This window comes from Symsagittifera roscoffensis, chromosome 3, assembly GCF_963678635.1.
Source record: "Symsagittifera roscoffensis chromosome 3, txSymRosc1.1, whole genome shotgun sequence".
Taxonomy (NCBI): Eukaryota; Metazoa; Xenacoelomorpha; order Acoela; family Convolutidae; genus Symsagittifera; species Symsagittifera roscoffensis.
Window position 1 is genome coordinate 49,909,354 of NC_087064.1, and position 16,815 is coordinate 49,926,168.

At 35.1% G+C, this 16,815-nt stretch overlaps 1 protein-coding gene across 1 annotated transcript in view; it reads left to right on the plus strand.

The window, feature by feature from the left end:
- The window catches only part of LOC134842685 (uncharacterized), a 101,057-nt gene that overhangs the window by 59,178 nt on the left and 25,064 nt on the right, over window positions 1–16,815 (plus strand). Inside the window, exon 4 of the mRNA XM_063859138.1 lies at window positions 9,869–9,943. Within this exon, the coding sequence (XP_063715208.1) occupies window positions 9,869–9,943 (75 nt within the window). The remainder of the gene's footprint in view (window positions 1–9,868; window positions 9,944–16,815) is intronic.

Sequence of the window (16,815 nt, forward strand, 5' to 3'; positions counted from 1 at the left end):
TGTTTCTGAGTCCAGTCCAATAACAGTAAGTTTAACTATTTAGTTCAACAATTGCGCCAAATTAGCCAAAATGTGGCATTATCAAGGTACAAATCAAACCTATGGCCAAAAAATTGACCATAGTAAAAACCAAACATACAGTTACAGAGCTATAAACATTACGGTGCAATTGAGCTCCTCTGAGCGCAATCCACTGAAGTTTTCCATTAAAAAATTTAGCAAGCTCATTAAGTGCGCGAAAATAGCTGGAAAATGGTGTATCTAGGTACAAATTAAAAGTATGGCAAAAAAAATGACCACAGCAAAAAGCAAACACACAGTTTTTTAAGCTCTAAACGAAGCAATGATTTTGATTCTACTCTAAGCCCGATCCGTATACGTTAAGTATAACAAATTAGCGAGCTCAACAATCGCGCCACAATAGCTAAAATATGGCGTTTTATAGGTACAGATAAAAATTATGGCCAAACAATTGACCATAGCAAAAAACAAAACACAGTTTTAGAGCTTTGACAAAGACGGTGAGTTTGAAACTCCCCTGAACACAATCCGTTAAGATTAAGTACAAAATATCAGCGAGCTCAACAATTGAGCCAAAATAGCTGAATTATGGTGTTTTAAGCTACAAACTGAGATTTTGGCCAAAATATTGACAACAGCGAAAAATCAAACACACAGTTTTTATGCTCTGAACAAGGCGATAAATTTGAGCCTACTCTGAGCCCGATTCGTTAACATTAAAAAAAGTTAGTTCAATAACTAATTGTCTCAACAAGAACAAAACCCCACACGTTTCATTATCACGACTAAAAAATTTGAAAACCAACGGTATTATGACGACAAGTTCAATAGCTTAAAAACACCCCAGCGCTGTTTTGCTCCTGGTTCTAACGCTACCTCAGTAGGTTTAACAATCAATTAACTTTGAGTTCATCAAGATGCCCACATTGGCTGCCATATGCCGTTAAAAATAAAAAAAATGTCCTTGAAAACGTATAGCATCGATCCAAGAGAGAAACAACATTGTTCCATGAAGAGAACTACATGTTAAGCCAAATTCCTCGATTAGTGTTATCAAGTTGTGTCTTTAGAGTTAAGACCCGTCTAAAGCTCGTCTTTTTTGTCTCAACAAGAACAGTACCCCTTTCATTTCACGACAAAATAAATCTTAAAACCAACGATTTTTCTACGACAAATTCAATGGGTGAAAAACACTCCAGCGCTGTTTGGCTTCTGTTTCTAACGCTAAATCAGTAGGTTTACCCATCCAAATAACTTTGGGTTCATCGAGATGCCCACATTGGCTGTAATGTGCCGTCAAAACTGAATCCTCTTGGTTCTTCAACATTGTGTTTTTAAAAACGAGTTTTTCCATTTTCGAGGTCCGGTGACAGCCAATCTGGGCATTTCGTCAAATTGAAAACTTTTTCATTGTGCAACTGTGTTAGAAATGCGTCGATACGTCGACGAAATTGTGCTGAAATGCTGTCAACCTAATGAACTGTTCGCCAGAATATAGTTGGGTTTAAGTATTTGTTAGAAGAATGATACATTTTCAAAATTTCCAAACAAACAGTGTTTAAGCTGTGAACAAAACGGTGAATTTGATTCCACTCTGAGCCCGATCCATTTACGTTAAGTATAACAAATTGGCGAGCTCAACAATCGCGCCACAATAGCTAAAATATGGCGTTTTATAGGTACAGATAAAAATTATGGCCAAACAATTGACCATAGCAAAAAACAAAACACAGTTTTAGAGCTTTGACAAAGACGGTGAGTTTGAAACTCCCCTGAACACAATCCGTTAAGATTAAGTGCAAAATATCAGCGAGCTCAACAATTGAGCCAAAATAGCTGAATTATGGTGTTTTAAGCTACAAACTGAGATTTTGGCCAAAATATTGACAACAGCGAAAAATCAAACACACAGTTTTTATGCTCTGAACAAGGCGATAAATTTGAGCCTACTCTGAGCCCGATTCGTTAATATTAAAAAAAGTTAGTTCAATAACTAATTGTCTCAACAAGAACAAAACCCCACACGTTTCATTATCACGACTAAAAAATTTGAAAACCAACGGTATTATGACGACAAGTTCAATAGCTTAAAAACACCCCAGCGCTGTTTTGCTCCTGGTTCTAACGCTACCTCAGTAGGTTTAACAATCAATTAACTTTGAGTTCATCAAGATGCCCACATTGGCTGCCATATGCCGTTAAAAATAAAAAAAATGTCCTTGAAAACGTATAGCATCGATCCAAGAGAGAAACAACATTGTTCCATGAAGAGAACTACATGTTAAGCCAAATTCCTCGATTAGTGTTATCAAGTTGTGTCTTTAGAGTTAAGACCCGTCTAAAGCGCGTCTTTTTTGTCTCAACAAGAACAGTACCCCTTTCATTTCACGACAAAATAAATCTTAAAACCAACGCTGTAATGTGCCGTCAAAACTGAAAACTCTTGGTTCTTCAACATTGTGTTTTTAAAAACGAGTTTTTCCATTTTCGAGGTCCGGTGACAGCCAATCTGGGCATTTCGTCAAATTGAAAACTTTTTCATTGTGCAACTGTGTTAGAAATTCGTCGATACGTCGACGAAATTGTGCTGAAATGCTGTCAACCTAATGAACTGTTCGCCAGAATATAGTTGGGTTTAAGTATTTGTTAGAAGAATGATACATTTTCAAAATTTCCAAACAAACAGTGTTTAAGCTGTGAACAAAGCGGTGAATTTGATTCCACTCTGAGCCCGATCCATTTACGTTAAGTAAAACAAATTGGCGAGCTCAACAATTGCGCCACAACAGCTCAATTAAGGCGTTTTTTAGTACAGATAAAAATTAAAGCCAAACAATTGACCATAGCAAAAAAACACAGTTTTAAAGCTATGATCAAGACGGTGATTTTGAGTCTACTTTGAACCCAATCCGTTAATATTAAGTACAAAATACTAGCGAACTCAACAATTTAGCTAATATAGATGAAATATGGTGTTTTATGCTACAAGTTGAGATTTTGGCCAAACTATTGACAACAGCGAAATACAAGTGATTAGCATATGGGACCCCCTTGCCAAAAATGCAGAAAAATGAGCATTTTGCCCCCCATCTTCCAAAATTTTGTCGAAAAACAAAAACAAAAGAATGAAAACAGTACTAACGAAAACAGTACTAATCTGGCCTCGATTAGTCAAATATTACAAAATTTATAAGCATACGAGCCACCTTGTCAAAATTGCAGAAAATGAGCATTTTGCGCCCCACTTTCAAAAATTTAGCCAACAAAGGAACGATTTTAGTACTGCTAAAAAGTTAAGAGTACGGTTAATCTATTGATATCCGTTTGAGCCCACAGAAAAAGTATTAAAAAATTTATACGCAAACGTGCGCACCTTGCAAAAAGTGCAGAAAATAAGTAAGATTTTTTCACATAATCAAAAATTCTGCAAAATGAAACCAAACTGATGAACTTGGTACTGATAAAATTTTAGAAAGCTATACTAATGGGCTGTCGTTAGCAGAATATTATTTGAGAGAATACGAGCACCTCAAGGAGAAATTAAACAATCCGTGAGCAGATTCACTAATTTCGAAAAAAAAAATTTCACAAAAAAAACTAACACAAGAAGCAATAAGAATTAGACAACAAAGGCAGAAAGTCAAGCTATGATAGGGGGCTGAATTACTAGAAAAAATCATTTAAAAAACAATACAATCAAGTCGAGGAGAAAATAGTAAAACTTGGGCTAATTTTCTTGGATAGGTTTTTAAAGTTTTTGCTCTATCTCAAAGTATGGGGAAACAAAGTTCTAGTTCGCATTTTTTCCGAAAGTTTCATGTTTAAATATATTTGTATGCTTACTGTGAGGCGTTTGTTGGAGTACGTTCATCAAAAATTAGACCCTATTTTGCACAAACATTCGATAAAGTGCAAAAAAACCGACTTTCAAGCAAACAACTTAAAAACAACTTTTCCTCCGCCATGACCGCCGCCGTTCCGGGTATTAAACGGAGTCGGTGCTATAGTACCACGAGCATCCCATAAATCAAACGTCAAACCGTCTGGTTGCTTCAATTGTCATCTTAAGACATCAACGTTAATTTTATTCCAAAGTTGGTGATTACACCATTTAGATTAAAAGTCAATTTACTGTCACACCTTAAAGCAATCACGGCTTGCTGCTTAGCAAAATTGTCGTTGTACACAGCCTTAAGGGCGTCAAAGATAATATTTTAAAAGTACTTCTTGTTCTCCAGAAACCCTTGTTGACGTCTTTCGAAAATTTTTATGCTACTGTATCAGATAACTTTTAGTTAACCAAACTCTCCAGAGACACTTCTCACACTATTAAACAACCGCCGCTAATTGGCTCACATACATTTTTTTATTCATGTCAAGAAAGCTCTCAAAGGCTTTCTCTATAAAAAATATCAAAGATTAGTAATAGACAAACTTAAGAACCCTGTAGTGAGCTTAGGGTTAACTTTTTTTCACCTCAAAACATACCGCGCAGACTTCTGCTATGAGCTCTAAAATAATGAAGAAGAATGTTAGCATAACTTACTTTTTGTGGCGAGGATTGTTTCCATCAATTTTGGATATTTTGGGAATCTTGAAATCGAGATCATCGAAGCAATGGACAGGAGGACAATTGTTCTGTAAAAATTGTTTTGGAATAGAAATAAATTAAACAAGCTTTTTTGTTAGTTGGCTTTTCTGTTTCTGATAGTTTTTTTTTGCATTCCTGCTGTTTTTTGGGCCATTTTAGACATTACTATCAAACTTTCCGAAGAAAAATTTTAATTTTGTTTCAACTGTTGGAACATTTAACAAGAACAGATTTTGAAAACGAAACTCAAGACATGATAATGGGCTATTTTTGGAAATGAAGCATATAAAAAAACATAGAAAGGAAAAACTAATAAAATCCCTAATTAACTCATTTTTTGAAAAGTCAAACTTCACTAAAAAATTGCTACATAATAACAAAATAGAAGCTTTGGAGAAAATCAAGGGATTTCCAAAACATACCGAGCAGCGTTTTGCTTTTTATTTTAAACTAAAAAGCACATGTTAGCAACACTCTTGTTTTGCTGGCAAAGAATGTTGATATCAATTTTGATTAATTTAGAACTTCAAATAAGGTCATCAATTACAATGGATATGCAGAGATTCTAGAGAGAAAATGTTTTGAATTAGAGTACCTTTGAAAAAAGTCTTTTGCGTTCCATTTTTGTGGAAAAAAAGCTTGAAAAAACATGTAATTTAGACTTTTAGTTTCTCAGTGACTTGACACATGTAATTTGTCTTTTGATTCATGTGAGACACCTGCTTGCGAGCTTACACCTAAAATATTTTTTATATTTTTTAGAGTGTACATACATACACACAAGCACACAAACAAAATACATACACACACTTACATACATTTGTACAAATATACATACAAACATACATGCAGTAGTACATACATACATACACACAATTGTGTATACATTCATACACGCACAAATAAAAACATTTATACATACATAATTACACACATATATGAATACATAGATACAATAAAACATACATCCACAGACACATACCTATAAACTTACATACATATATACAAATATACATAAATACTTTTATACATACGAACATACAAACATACAATTAGTCATACATACAAACATTCATACATTTATACATGAATACATACATACACCCCAACATACGTAAATTCATATATACATACATACATACATACATACATATAAACATACATACATACATATATACTTACATACACTCAAACATGCATACATACTTACATTCTTACATAGATACATATATACATGCACACATACATATATACAAACATAAAATATACTATCATACAAACATACATACTTACATAAATACATACATACATACATACATACACACATACATACATACATACATACATACATACATACATACATACATACATATTTATATACATACGTGCATTTTATACATATATACTTCCAAACACACTTACATATATACATACAAACATACCCTTTATACATAAAAACAACAAATCGTTTATACGTACATACATAAAAACATAAAAATTAAACTTCATACTTGCCTTCAAACATACATACATACAAACATACATAAATACATACACAAAATTATAAATTAATACATACATATACACATACCTGCACACATACACACACATACACACATGCATACATGGATACATACATACTTACATACATACACAAAACGTGCTGTTTTAGCTTTTGAAAAAAAGAATACTCACTGAGCTCGCATAAGTTTTCTTTAAGCACGAAAACAAAATTTGATAACAGACTCAGCTCAAAATAAAGCTTACTTTTTGTGATCTACAGAGTTGATTTAATCATTATTCATCAAATAGTTAGTCACGCCATTTGAAACAAATCTTTGAAAGTTGGGATTTTTTTTGCTCGTCGAGAAGGGCGAGACAGTAAAAAAAAACCCTTTTTTGTCAAAAAAAAATTGAAATGTATCTATGCGGGGTCAAACCAACAGTCTGGACAGACTGAACATGCCAAAATTTGATCGCTCGACCCTTGATTGCCCTTTTCAAACCTTCTGATGGTTTTACTGGCTTTTTTCTAAACCGCTTTTACTCGCTTTTGAGCGGTTTTTTAAAGCAAGATTTGAGCGGTTTGAGCGGTTTGTCTTTAAAAAACGCTCAAAAATTGCTGGAAACCGCTCAAATCGTTCAAATCTTGAGCGGTTTTTGAGCGTGATCTCGACCCGGGTCTCCATCCCAGTAGATAAAAGCAGCCATTTAGCGGTATAGAACTTTTTTTTGTTAATACACTTACCAAATTTTCGTAACAATACCCCTTTATACGTTTTTATGGGTTAAATAGGAAATATAGTTTCTTTAAAAGTCGGATCAATAAACAATTGGAGTCTTTGATTTGAGATATTCTCGCACAGTTTCTTCTTCTGAAAAAGACTAAATTATTCCTCCTTTTTGTACTATATCCATTTTTGGCCCTTTGTTTTTTTGATAAGAGCACCTTTGCCAAACTATACTAATTTTGAAGAGGGAGCGGAGCGTTTGATGAAGAAGCACTAGACTTTTTGGTCAAAAAGTTCCCAAAAGTGCCATCAAATTTTGTTTGGCTCGTTTTTTTTTCAAAAATTTGCTTGCGTCATAAAAGTTTCATCCAAATAAGATCTTTGTACTGATTTGGGAGAGCTCAAAAAATCAATTTGGTCGACCTTAAAAGAGATCGACAACATTTTCGAAATATTTTGATCATCTGCTCCCCTCGAGAAAAGTCAATATCTGCTCTGTTCCAATTAATAGACAACATGGTTGAAGGAGAGTTGATAACGGGGCAATCTATATTCCTCAAACCAATTTCTGGAAGCGATGGTTAAAAATCTCCTTTTCTGCCAATCAGTAAAAGCATTTTACATTTTAGCTTCAGTGATAAATTTCATCGATAAAATTTAGGGGCTGATTGTTCGCTATGTATTCATAACGGAGAATTGTTCATTAGGGCCCTGGTGTTTAGTTTGATTTAGATCAAAAGTCTAAAAGTAAACTAATTTTGATAGTAAATTGTTTCCAGTTCAGGTCCATTTTCATCAAAATATTTTTTTAAATATTCTTCTTCATACGAGAAACCAGTTTGTGAGATCGTCATTTCACAAACTAAACCTGTTTTCAGAAGACTCTGAAGTCAAAAAAGCAAAAAAGAGAGATTTCAGTACGGATGTCGGTTTAGTACCACTGGTAAACTTTTTTGATACTCAATTTTGTATACTCAAATTTCAAAATTAGAAATTTGATTAAATTGTTTCGTTAGAAATTTGACAATTTTTGAAGCAAATGTAATCATTGGAGAAAATCCGAGGTAAACATACGAGAGTAGGGTTTAACGTGCGGGGTAAGAATGAAAGAAAAATTGTGACGAGATTGTGAGAAAACATGATCATTTGTTTCTCAGCCAAAGCAAATTTCTTTTTTTTTACAATTTATTAGCAAAACGTGTGTTAAGCCTGTAAACTGGCATCTAGTTTCAATTGCTATCAATCAATTATTTTCTGAATTTTAGTACCAGTTTTTTTAAACTTGAGAGAAAATGATTTTGATGAACTAATAATCTATTAAAATCTCTCTTTGAAAATAAATACAATCAATTATAATACATTTTAGTCAACTATAGCCAATTGTTAATCCATCAAATTTCGATAAAGTTATAATTGATTATAATCATAATTTTCTGTTTCAGCAAAAATCCATTACAGTCAACTATAAATAATTATAATGCTCTTTTTGTTTGCTCCTTTTATATTCGACTTGCATTTGAATTGCCTAGCTTTTCTTAGACGTTGGTTTATGCCAAAAAGGGGAAGGTCGTTTGAATTTTTTTCTAAACAAATCAAACTTATCTAATTTTTTAAAACTTTTTCTCAATTAGAGTTGTTTCATTTGTGCACATATTTGGTTTTTCAACCACCAAAATATTAGCTTTAGCTTCCAGTTTTTTTAGAAGAGTTAGTTTTCACCTACCGCGGAAATTTTACAAAAAGGAACCTCTATGTAATTTTTTTTGTGGTAAGATTTTGTTCTCGGATGAACCAAAGTGTGACAAATCATCTCACGTTTGAGTGTTTTGCTATTGACAGAAAAATAAAAGCTCATAGGTTGTATTCAAAACTCTTTTTTGGTGTGACTTTTTTTTGGCGAACTAAGCTATTGTTATCAATTATTATTTATTATAATTGATGTAAAGTGTTTTTCTGTATGAACTACAATCAATTATAACTGATAATAAGACAATCGTATATAACACAAATCCAAGTTTGAAAAATTGGGCCTGTGTTTGAATATTTGAAATAAATTTGAGAAAACCTTTATCATAATACTTGATAATTGACAAGGCTAAACTGAGCATTTTGTGAATTGTAAGCGAATTCCGCATTAAGGACGCTACTTTTGTTTTTCTTTTGCTCTTTCATTTTCTTTGATTTTGACATGTTTAAAGACTTGTCGAATCCAGGAACATACAGACATAAAACTGGGGTCTAGGACAAAAAGCCGACGGGACTTCAAGCCAAAGGGACTTCAATCCGAAGAGACTTCAAGCCGAAATTAAAACTTTACAAGCACCCCAAAACGCTATTGTCAGCTGCAAAATGTTGCTTTTCTAAAACTTTGGCAATTTTAGTCCATAATAAGCGTTATTCATGACAATGCACCACTTGTGATTCGCATCCGTTAATAACATCAGCCGGTTTTTGAAATGCATAAATTATAAACATGAAAAATGCCTTCAACCATGTTTTACTTTTCAACTTTCCGGAACATCTTTTGGAAGCTTAAATTATATGCAAACGCCAATAACTAGTGAAGAAAGATCATGAAATTCAGAAATTCTTCAAAAAGTTTTCAAATTGTTCATATTTCACGACTTTATAAGGAAATATTCGGCTTGAAGTCCCTAATTTTACAATTCGGCTTGAAGACCCGTCGGCTTGATGTTCGGCACCCATAAAACTGTGCTCCTATCCAGTTCGATAAAATTGGTTTCCAATGTTTTCACAAAAGTTTATCATTTTTTGTCGATTATAATGAGTTATTTTTGAGTTTTGATGAGACTGACAATGAAAATTTGAAGTAATCGATTATAATCCATGAAACTCCAGAGCGGGTCATATGGTCAAAGATGGGGCGAATGATCATGCCGAAAGAACGGATTTCCCAAAAACTATATGTTAACAAAAATTGTTTAAATTTTTTGCACATTTTGTGTCCCTTTTTCCTCAAAGATTAGTCTTAACTGACATCTTCTTAACTGAGTGTTTTTAACCCGGAATTTTAAAAGAAGAGTATCTGGACTACATAGAGGAGACGTTCAAAAGCGGAGATTGGCCGGAGCAAGATAGGGTAAGAGTCCTTTTTTGACCTGACGCTGCCCCACTTCTAGAAGTTTATGCAGCTTAAAAATGTTTGCAAAAAGCACATAAAGAGAATGACAATGTGTGCGATCCACTAGCTTTAGTTTGCACCAAAACATTGTCCTGTTGTTCTGGAAGCTTGAAAACCTTGCCAAGATCTTGAAGAATCTTCAAGGATTTATCAAAACTGGCAAAGAATTTTAAAAAGATTTTATGTGTTTATAAGATTTTTAACCGTAGAGCTTCATTTTGTTTCGACTTCCGAAAACATAAAGCAATTTATGAGCGGATATTAGTCTTATCGATTAGTTTTGTCATAAAACATTGTATATTAGTCCGGCTATCTAAGTCATAGTCGCTCTAGAGGTTCCTTGGTCTCAATAGATCTGGGCGAAAAAAAAACAGGTTAAGTAGAGTAAGTAAATACAGGAATGAGCTTTAGGCCAATCAGCCAAATAAGTAGTCTGACGGATAGGTCGTTGAGCTTAAAAGAAACTAAACTAATACCTATGGAACTAAGGGTAAAGAACAACTTGTCAATAACGTAATAATCCACGTGATGACTCTTTCTTTTCATTTTTAGACTGGTGCAAGTCGCTCAGTCTCTTTGAATATTAAAAAAATTTCTCGCATTCCCCCCGCCTCCAAGGGGAGTGCGATAAAATAAAAGCTGACGATACTAATATAAATAACTAAGTTTACATAAACAATGCTTCACAAACCAAAATTTAATGTCTCATCAATTATCCAAATAAATTAGGGATATGAGTTCCTTTTTCTTTTTCTTTTGTTTTTATCGAGCCAACCCTACTACTTGGTGTCCTCAACTTCAGTTTCCTCATAATTGTCACTTTTTTCATTTCTTTCAGTCACTGTTTCCTGTGCCTCCGTCTAACTCCCTCCGTCTCTCTCTCTCTCTCTCTCTCTCTCTCTCTCTCTCTCTCTATCTCTCTATCTCTCTATCTCTCTCTCTCTCTCTCTCTCTCTCTGTGTGTGTGTGTGTGTGTGTGTGTCTCTCTCTCTCTCTCTCTCTCTCTCTCTCCATTTGTGTCAATTCTTGACTATGTCACAGTCCTTTCTTCAGTTATATTTGTGAATGGTTCTTCGCTTGAGCTGGTGAGTTTTCTGTCGAAATGATTTGTTGTCTACTTTCGCTTTCTTTGTTCTTCCACTCCTCCTTGCTGCTGTCACTTGAATGTTCGCCTTCTGAGGAGTGGTCTGATAGTTCCTTGTATTGGTACTCTGGGTTCATCTCCTCTTTTTTGTAGGCTCTGGGTGGCTTCATCATCCTCATTATAAGCGTCCAGTTATGCTTTGAGGAGCATTGTAGAGGTCCATACATCATGATATCTGAAAGCTAGTCCACATTCATGGCTTTAATCGAGCAGTCTGACATTTGGTTTTCTGATTGGACAAATAGAATATCGACCTTTACATAGTAGCTTAGTGACCTTATATATGGGCTACATCTCTTCTGCTGGACTTGCTTTTTGATGCTTTGTTCTTGGGCGAATAAACTGCTGTTCTGTCACTTTGCCATCGGTTTTTATATCGTTTTCTAGAGGCCCTGTCATAAGTCTCAGCATAATCGTTGTCGCTTCCTGGGTTTATAATTTTCCACAATCAGGTTCAGTTTCCGTACAATTTCAATATTTGGTCTGGTGTTCAGTGAAAATGAAAATTTATTTAGTTTGTTTCCTAGGTCTGGTCGTGGTAGCGTCGTTGCCCATTGAAGTTGTCCTATCAGACTTCGCATTGTGTCACTTGTTCAGGTGTTTTGCCGGTCTCGTCAATGCTTGTGATTCCTTGGATTTCGTTGATTTCTCCACATTTGCTTGCAGTTGGCGTGAGAGTTAATCTTTCGCAGCGCCTGCTCTCTTGGTCTGTATCAGTGTTGATCTGCAATCCCAAACCTTCAAAATTTGTCTTCTTCTCGGGTCTTGTGCTTATCCCTAGTAATGTTCTGTTCACTTAGGTGTGGAATTCATCACTGCCTGCTAGCTAGCATCATTTCATCTACATGTAACGATAGTAATATGATGTTTCTGCATTGTTGGTCAGTTGCGTAAAATCAGCAGTGATTCCCACTTGGTCGAGTTTTCTAAAAGTGACAGTATACCAGTCCACTGCTGCATCTGCTAGTCTAGATGCAGCAACGTTCAATCTCCACAAAATCCCAATGGTTGTCCCTGCCTCCCTTGATGGTGAAATTTAGACTGGTCGACGAATGCCGTCCGAATACAGAAAGATTGTTTTGACATCGACAAAGCACGGGGCCTTTTTTGTGAGCCATCATCGCGGTGGCAAAGTACAATGCCGACTTTGAAATTATTGGCGCGTAATTATCCAAGAAAATATTTTACTTCTTCTCCAAGTCTCCTCTGATTGAGAGTCTGTTTTTGGCATCCTGGCAAAATCCAGTGCCATTTTCCATTTAGTCACCCATCTGCATTTGCTGACCTAGTGTCCGTTTTTGATGGTCTCGAATGCTGGGACTTTCTTGGTTACTCCATACAATTTCCGTGCTTTTAATTCCTCTCGTCTTGCGCCTTCCAAATGTTCCACAATTTTCCAACTTTTCTTCTTGGCTTATTTCATTTGCTGCAAATAGGTTAGGTATTCCGGAGGGAATTGAATCTTCATGTTTTGTAAAACTCGTATTTATTCATTTGCACCACTGGTTGCTGGTGACTTGTAGTTCCTGATGTCTTACTTGATCTTCTTCACTGATGTTTTCTTTGTTGATTGTAGCCTCCATAATGTACCGCATCATCACCAATTCTTTTTTTTCTCGGTTCGGTCTCTATGCCACTTCTCCTGTGTTAGGGCTCACTACAATGTCTTTTGGTCTTCCTTGTTTCGTTTGTTTTTGTTGTTATTGGGCATCTTGGTTCAATCTTTGGCCAGTTGATATTCTTGATGTTTTATTTTTCACCACTATCCGGGCCCATTCAGTTTACATCTCTGGTATTTCGGATTGATCTATGCTATCCAACTCTTGGTCTGGGATTGTCGTGTTGAGCTTCTTAGCTGCTCTTTCTGGGATTTGTCTGGTAATTTTTAGTTTTAACTTTTCTTTGAAGTCCTTTTTCTGTAAGGTCTGTCGCTCCTTGACTGTCGCTCTTTTCGGGGGCCGATCCTGTTTTCTATCACTTTGAAGCACTGTATGATGGACTACGCAACTGTTGTCATCGATCTTGCTAAGTTTTTCATATCCCAATGGTCTCACAATGGTTATACATTTACTGGCTCCGTATGGGGTTTTGGGTGGTTGCTGGGAAGTGATTGTAATTTCCGGTATTGTTTTATTTCATCTCCGTTTTTTGTCAAACTCTTTCGTTCTCTCTGGTCCTAACCATTAGAACTTTAAAATGTATTCTTTCCGTTTGTCTTTGTTTTGGCGTAGTTCGCAAAGGTTATCCTCATGTAATTATCATATCATTAAGGAATTTTGAGTATCTATTTGCAGGCCCAGCATAATCAGATAAAGTTTTATCCGTTCCTTTTCCATAAATATGTAAAAAAAGGAACAACTTTTTATACTTTTCGAAAACTCCGACAAATAACTCTTTCAAAATAATCTCAAAATCACTTACTGTTTCTGGCTTCTGTTAAACTTGTTTCGAACTGTACATACTCTGACACTATTTTCTTGTTCTGTTTGTTCTATTTTGACAGCATTCGTTCCGAGTGAGCCTTCTATCTCATAAAGTTCTATTACGTCGGAAATTTCAGCTCTGATACAAGGTGTTTTGTTTACTCGATGCGCTTGAACTTTAAACATGTCAATGTTCTTCAGTCTGATGTTCTCCATCTTCAAATTTCGAAATTGTAATCAAGGGCCAGATGTTGCCTGTTTTTCTGATTCGAGATGTTTATGAAAATTATAAAAGGTTGCTTTAATCTGTCTCTAACATTTAATGTTCTTGTGATGGGTGTTAGATGAGGTTGCCGGGTCTGTTGGTGCCCATTCATCTGCTTATTTGACTCTGGTAAAGTGTGCATGTATAATTCTTTTTTCATGGTTTATCATGATGTTTGCACAATCCCCATGCTTCATCCATGCTTTACGCATGCTTTATTCTCTACTCCATGCTTTATCAAGACTTTTATCATAATGTTTGCACTAACACTACTTTTGCAGGACCTAACCATGTTTCGTTTTCAGAAAATGTTTTTTTATTATTACCACATCACGTGGTTTTAATTTATTGAAGGTTGACATTCACTCTTCCTTTTAGTTTTTCTCTCGTTTTCAGCATTAACAAATGCTTTCCTAATTGCTCTTGTTGTGTTGAGATGTCTTTTTAAGTTATTGAATTTCTTGTGCTCTTGCATTATCCAAACACTTTGAATATTCCTCTTGATTTATTTTGTTAATCGCAGGATTTGCTAAGTTCACTCTTCGGAAAGATGATACGTCTTATACGTCAAGCAGCATGTTCTTTGGCAAAATAGCCTATGTTAATTACTTTTTTTGTTTCTGATTTTTTTTTCAATCTTGATCTTGATCCGGTTTTTACATACTCTGACGCTAGTTTTTCGTTCTGTTTTACTCTATTACGACAGCTTTCGTTCCGAGTGAGCCTAATATCTCATATGTTGCGTCAGTTCAGGAAATTTCGACTTTGGTGTAAGGCGTTTTGTTTACTTGATCCACTTGAACTTGAAAGATGTCAATATTCCCCAGTCTGATGTTCTCCATCTTCCATTTCTCTAATTGAAGATTCGAGCTGTTCATGACAATCAAAACAGGATGCAGTGGTCTGGCTCTAAAATTTCATATCTTTGTGATGGGTGTTAGATGAGACTACCGCGTCTTTTGGTGCCCATTCTTCTGCAAATTTGACTCTGGTATACTCTGCATGTACAATTATTTTTCCATGTCTTAGAATGACGTTTGCACAATTGCAAATATCACTACTTTTGCTGGACTTAACCATATGTTTTTTTCGTAATTTTTCTATGTTATCTTACAACATCACGTGGTTTAAACGTTTTGAAGGTTAACTTTGACTCTTCTTTATTAGCTTTTCTCTCGTTTTCAGCCCCATCAAATTCTTCCCTAATGGCTTAAATCGTGCTGAGATGTTTTTTTTAGGTTACTGAGCGTCTTGTGTTCTTGCGTTATCCGAACACTTTGAAAATTCCTCTTGGTTTTTTGTGCTAATTGCAGGATTTGTAATGTACACTCTCTGGAAAGATGACACACATTTACGTCATGCAGCATCTTCTATGTCATAATAGCATATGTTAGAATTACGCCGTTGTTCTTAATCACACTGTGGTCATTTTACTTTTCTTCATGATGATTTTGAGTATCTCATTTTGTCTCTCTAGTACCCTAGAAAAAAGAGCATAACCTGCTGTGGTGTTTTTTTTGCATCCGAATCATGAATTCATTAGTAACATGTGATCATTGTTAAATTCTCCCCCGAAGTTCTGCAGAATTGTTTGAAGAGCCAAATTTCCTGAACTAACTCATAATTTTGGCACTCAATATGTTTTTAGGTTCTTTTGATGTCATACATGCGTCTACACTCAGTATCGAGAATTCATTCACCATATGCAATATATAAAATTTTATCTTGTATAGTGTCAATCCACTCAGTCAGATCTATTGCTTTACTTTGATTAAAATCAATACTTATTTGGGTTGAGAATTTGTTAATCTTTCTGACTCTGATTGATGTTTGCACATTCATTGCACGTGTGCCCAATTTTTTGAATCTATTCTTCGATTTGTTCGTATGATCGTGATGAACTCTCGGTAACCAAGGAGTTGTCAATAAAGTTTCCTAATTTCTCATAGGATTTTTATCCAAATCTCATGCGTAAACCGGCAATCCTCTTCAGATTAGTTCTTTGATTCACTATCCTATCAGTAAAATAGAGATTTTCAATCATTTTTCCAGTTACTGATGCTCTAATTGCTTTTTGTGATAAAATTCTACTTTCTTTATCGATGACCTGTTTCTCTTCTCGAAATTGGGAAGCTGTAAATTTCTTTGAGATTTATCGTCCAATTTCTATTACTGAGTCGTTTTTCTGATGCTTGAATACCAAATAGACATGGAATGTCATCAGCAATGACCTATATCTTAAGTGCCAAACAGTCGCGGGTAAATGCATTAGGCATATCGCTCTGATAGTATCACCTCTTCCTTATTCGAAACTGTGGTCGCTTTCTTGATAGATATCACAGTTTTTGCTGGGTCAATTATAAATTTTGGTCATTTTGATGTTCTTTCGTATCAATCAATTTTTGATTTTTTTTCACCTGAGAAATGGATTTTATTCAAATACCACAATGGCGATATGTCTTGCTCTTGGTCTTTCGATTGTTTTTCTGGAGTGTTGTTCTTGGTCAACGTGTTTTGATAATTCGTTTCTTCTATACTCTGTTCATTTTTTTCCGAATTTAAATCAGTCTGTTGGTATCTACTTCCATATGCATTGTTTTGTTGGTAACTTGTGCACCTGCTGTTGTAGTGGTTGCTGTTATACCAAGATCTTCCTCTACAATTTCCTCTCTGCTGTTCAGGTTTTCTGCAGTTAATGGGAGAGTGTTATCTACTCCACAGTTGTAACCTTTAATGGTGTTTTGTTGACTCTTCCCCTGAATTTCCACCTCCTCTGTTTCTAGAAGACCCTTGAATTAACATGACGTCCCCTGTGTCTGTTCGCTGGTGGCTGTGACTCTCCTAATAGTGTGTTCTATGGTGGTCGGGTCAATTTGATCATCTCTGGATTTGTTTTTTGGCGACACTTTCTTGTTTCTGCTTTGTACTTTATTTAGTATTGGAACATCACATTAGTGTGATACAGTAAAGCGACGTATTTTTTTTCCTTTATTCTCCG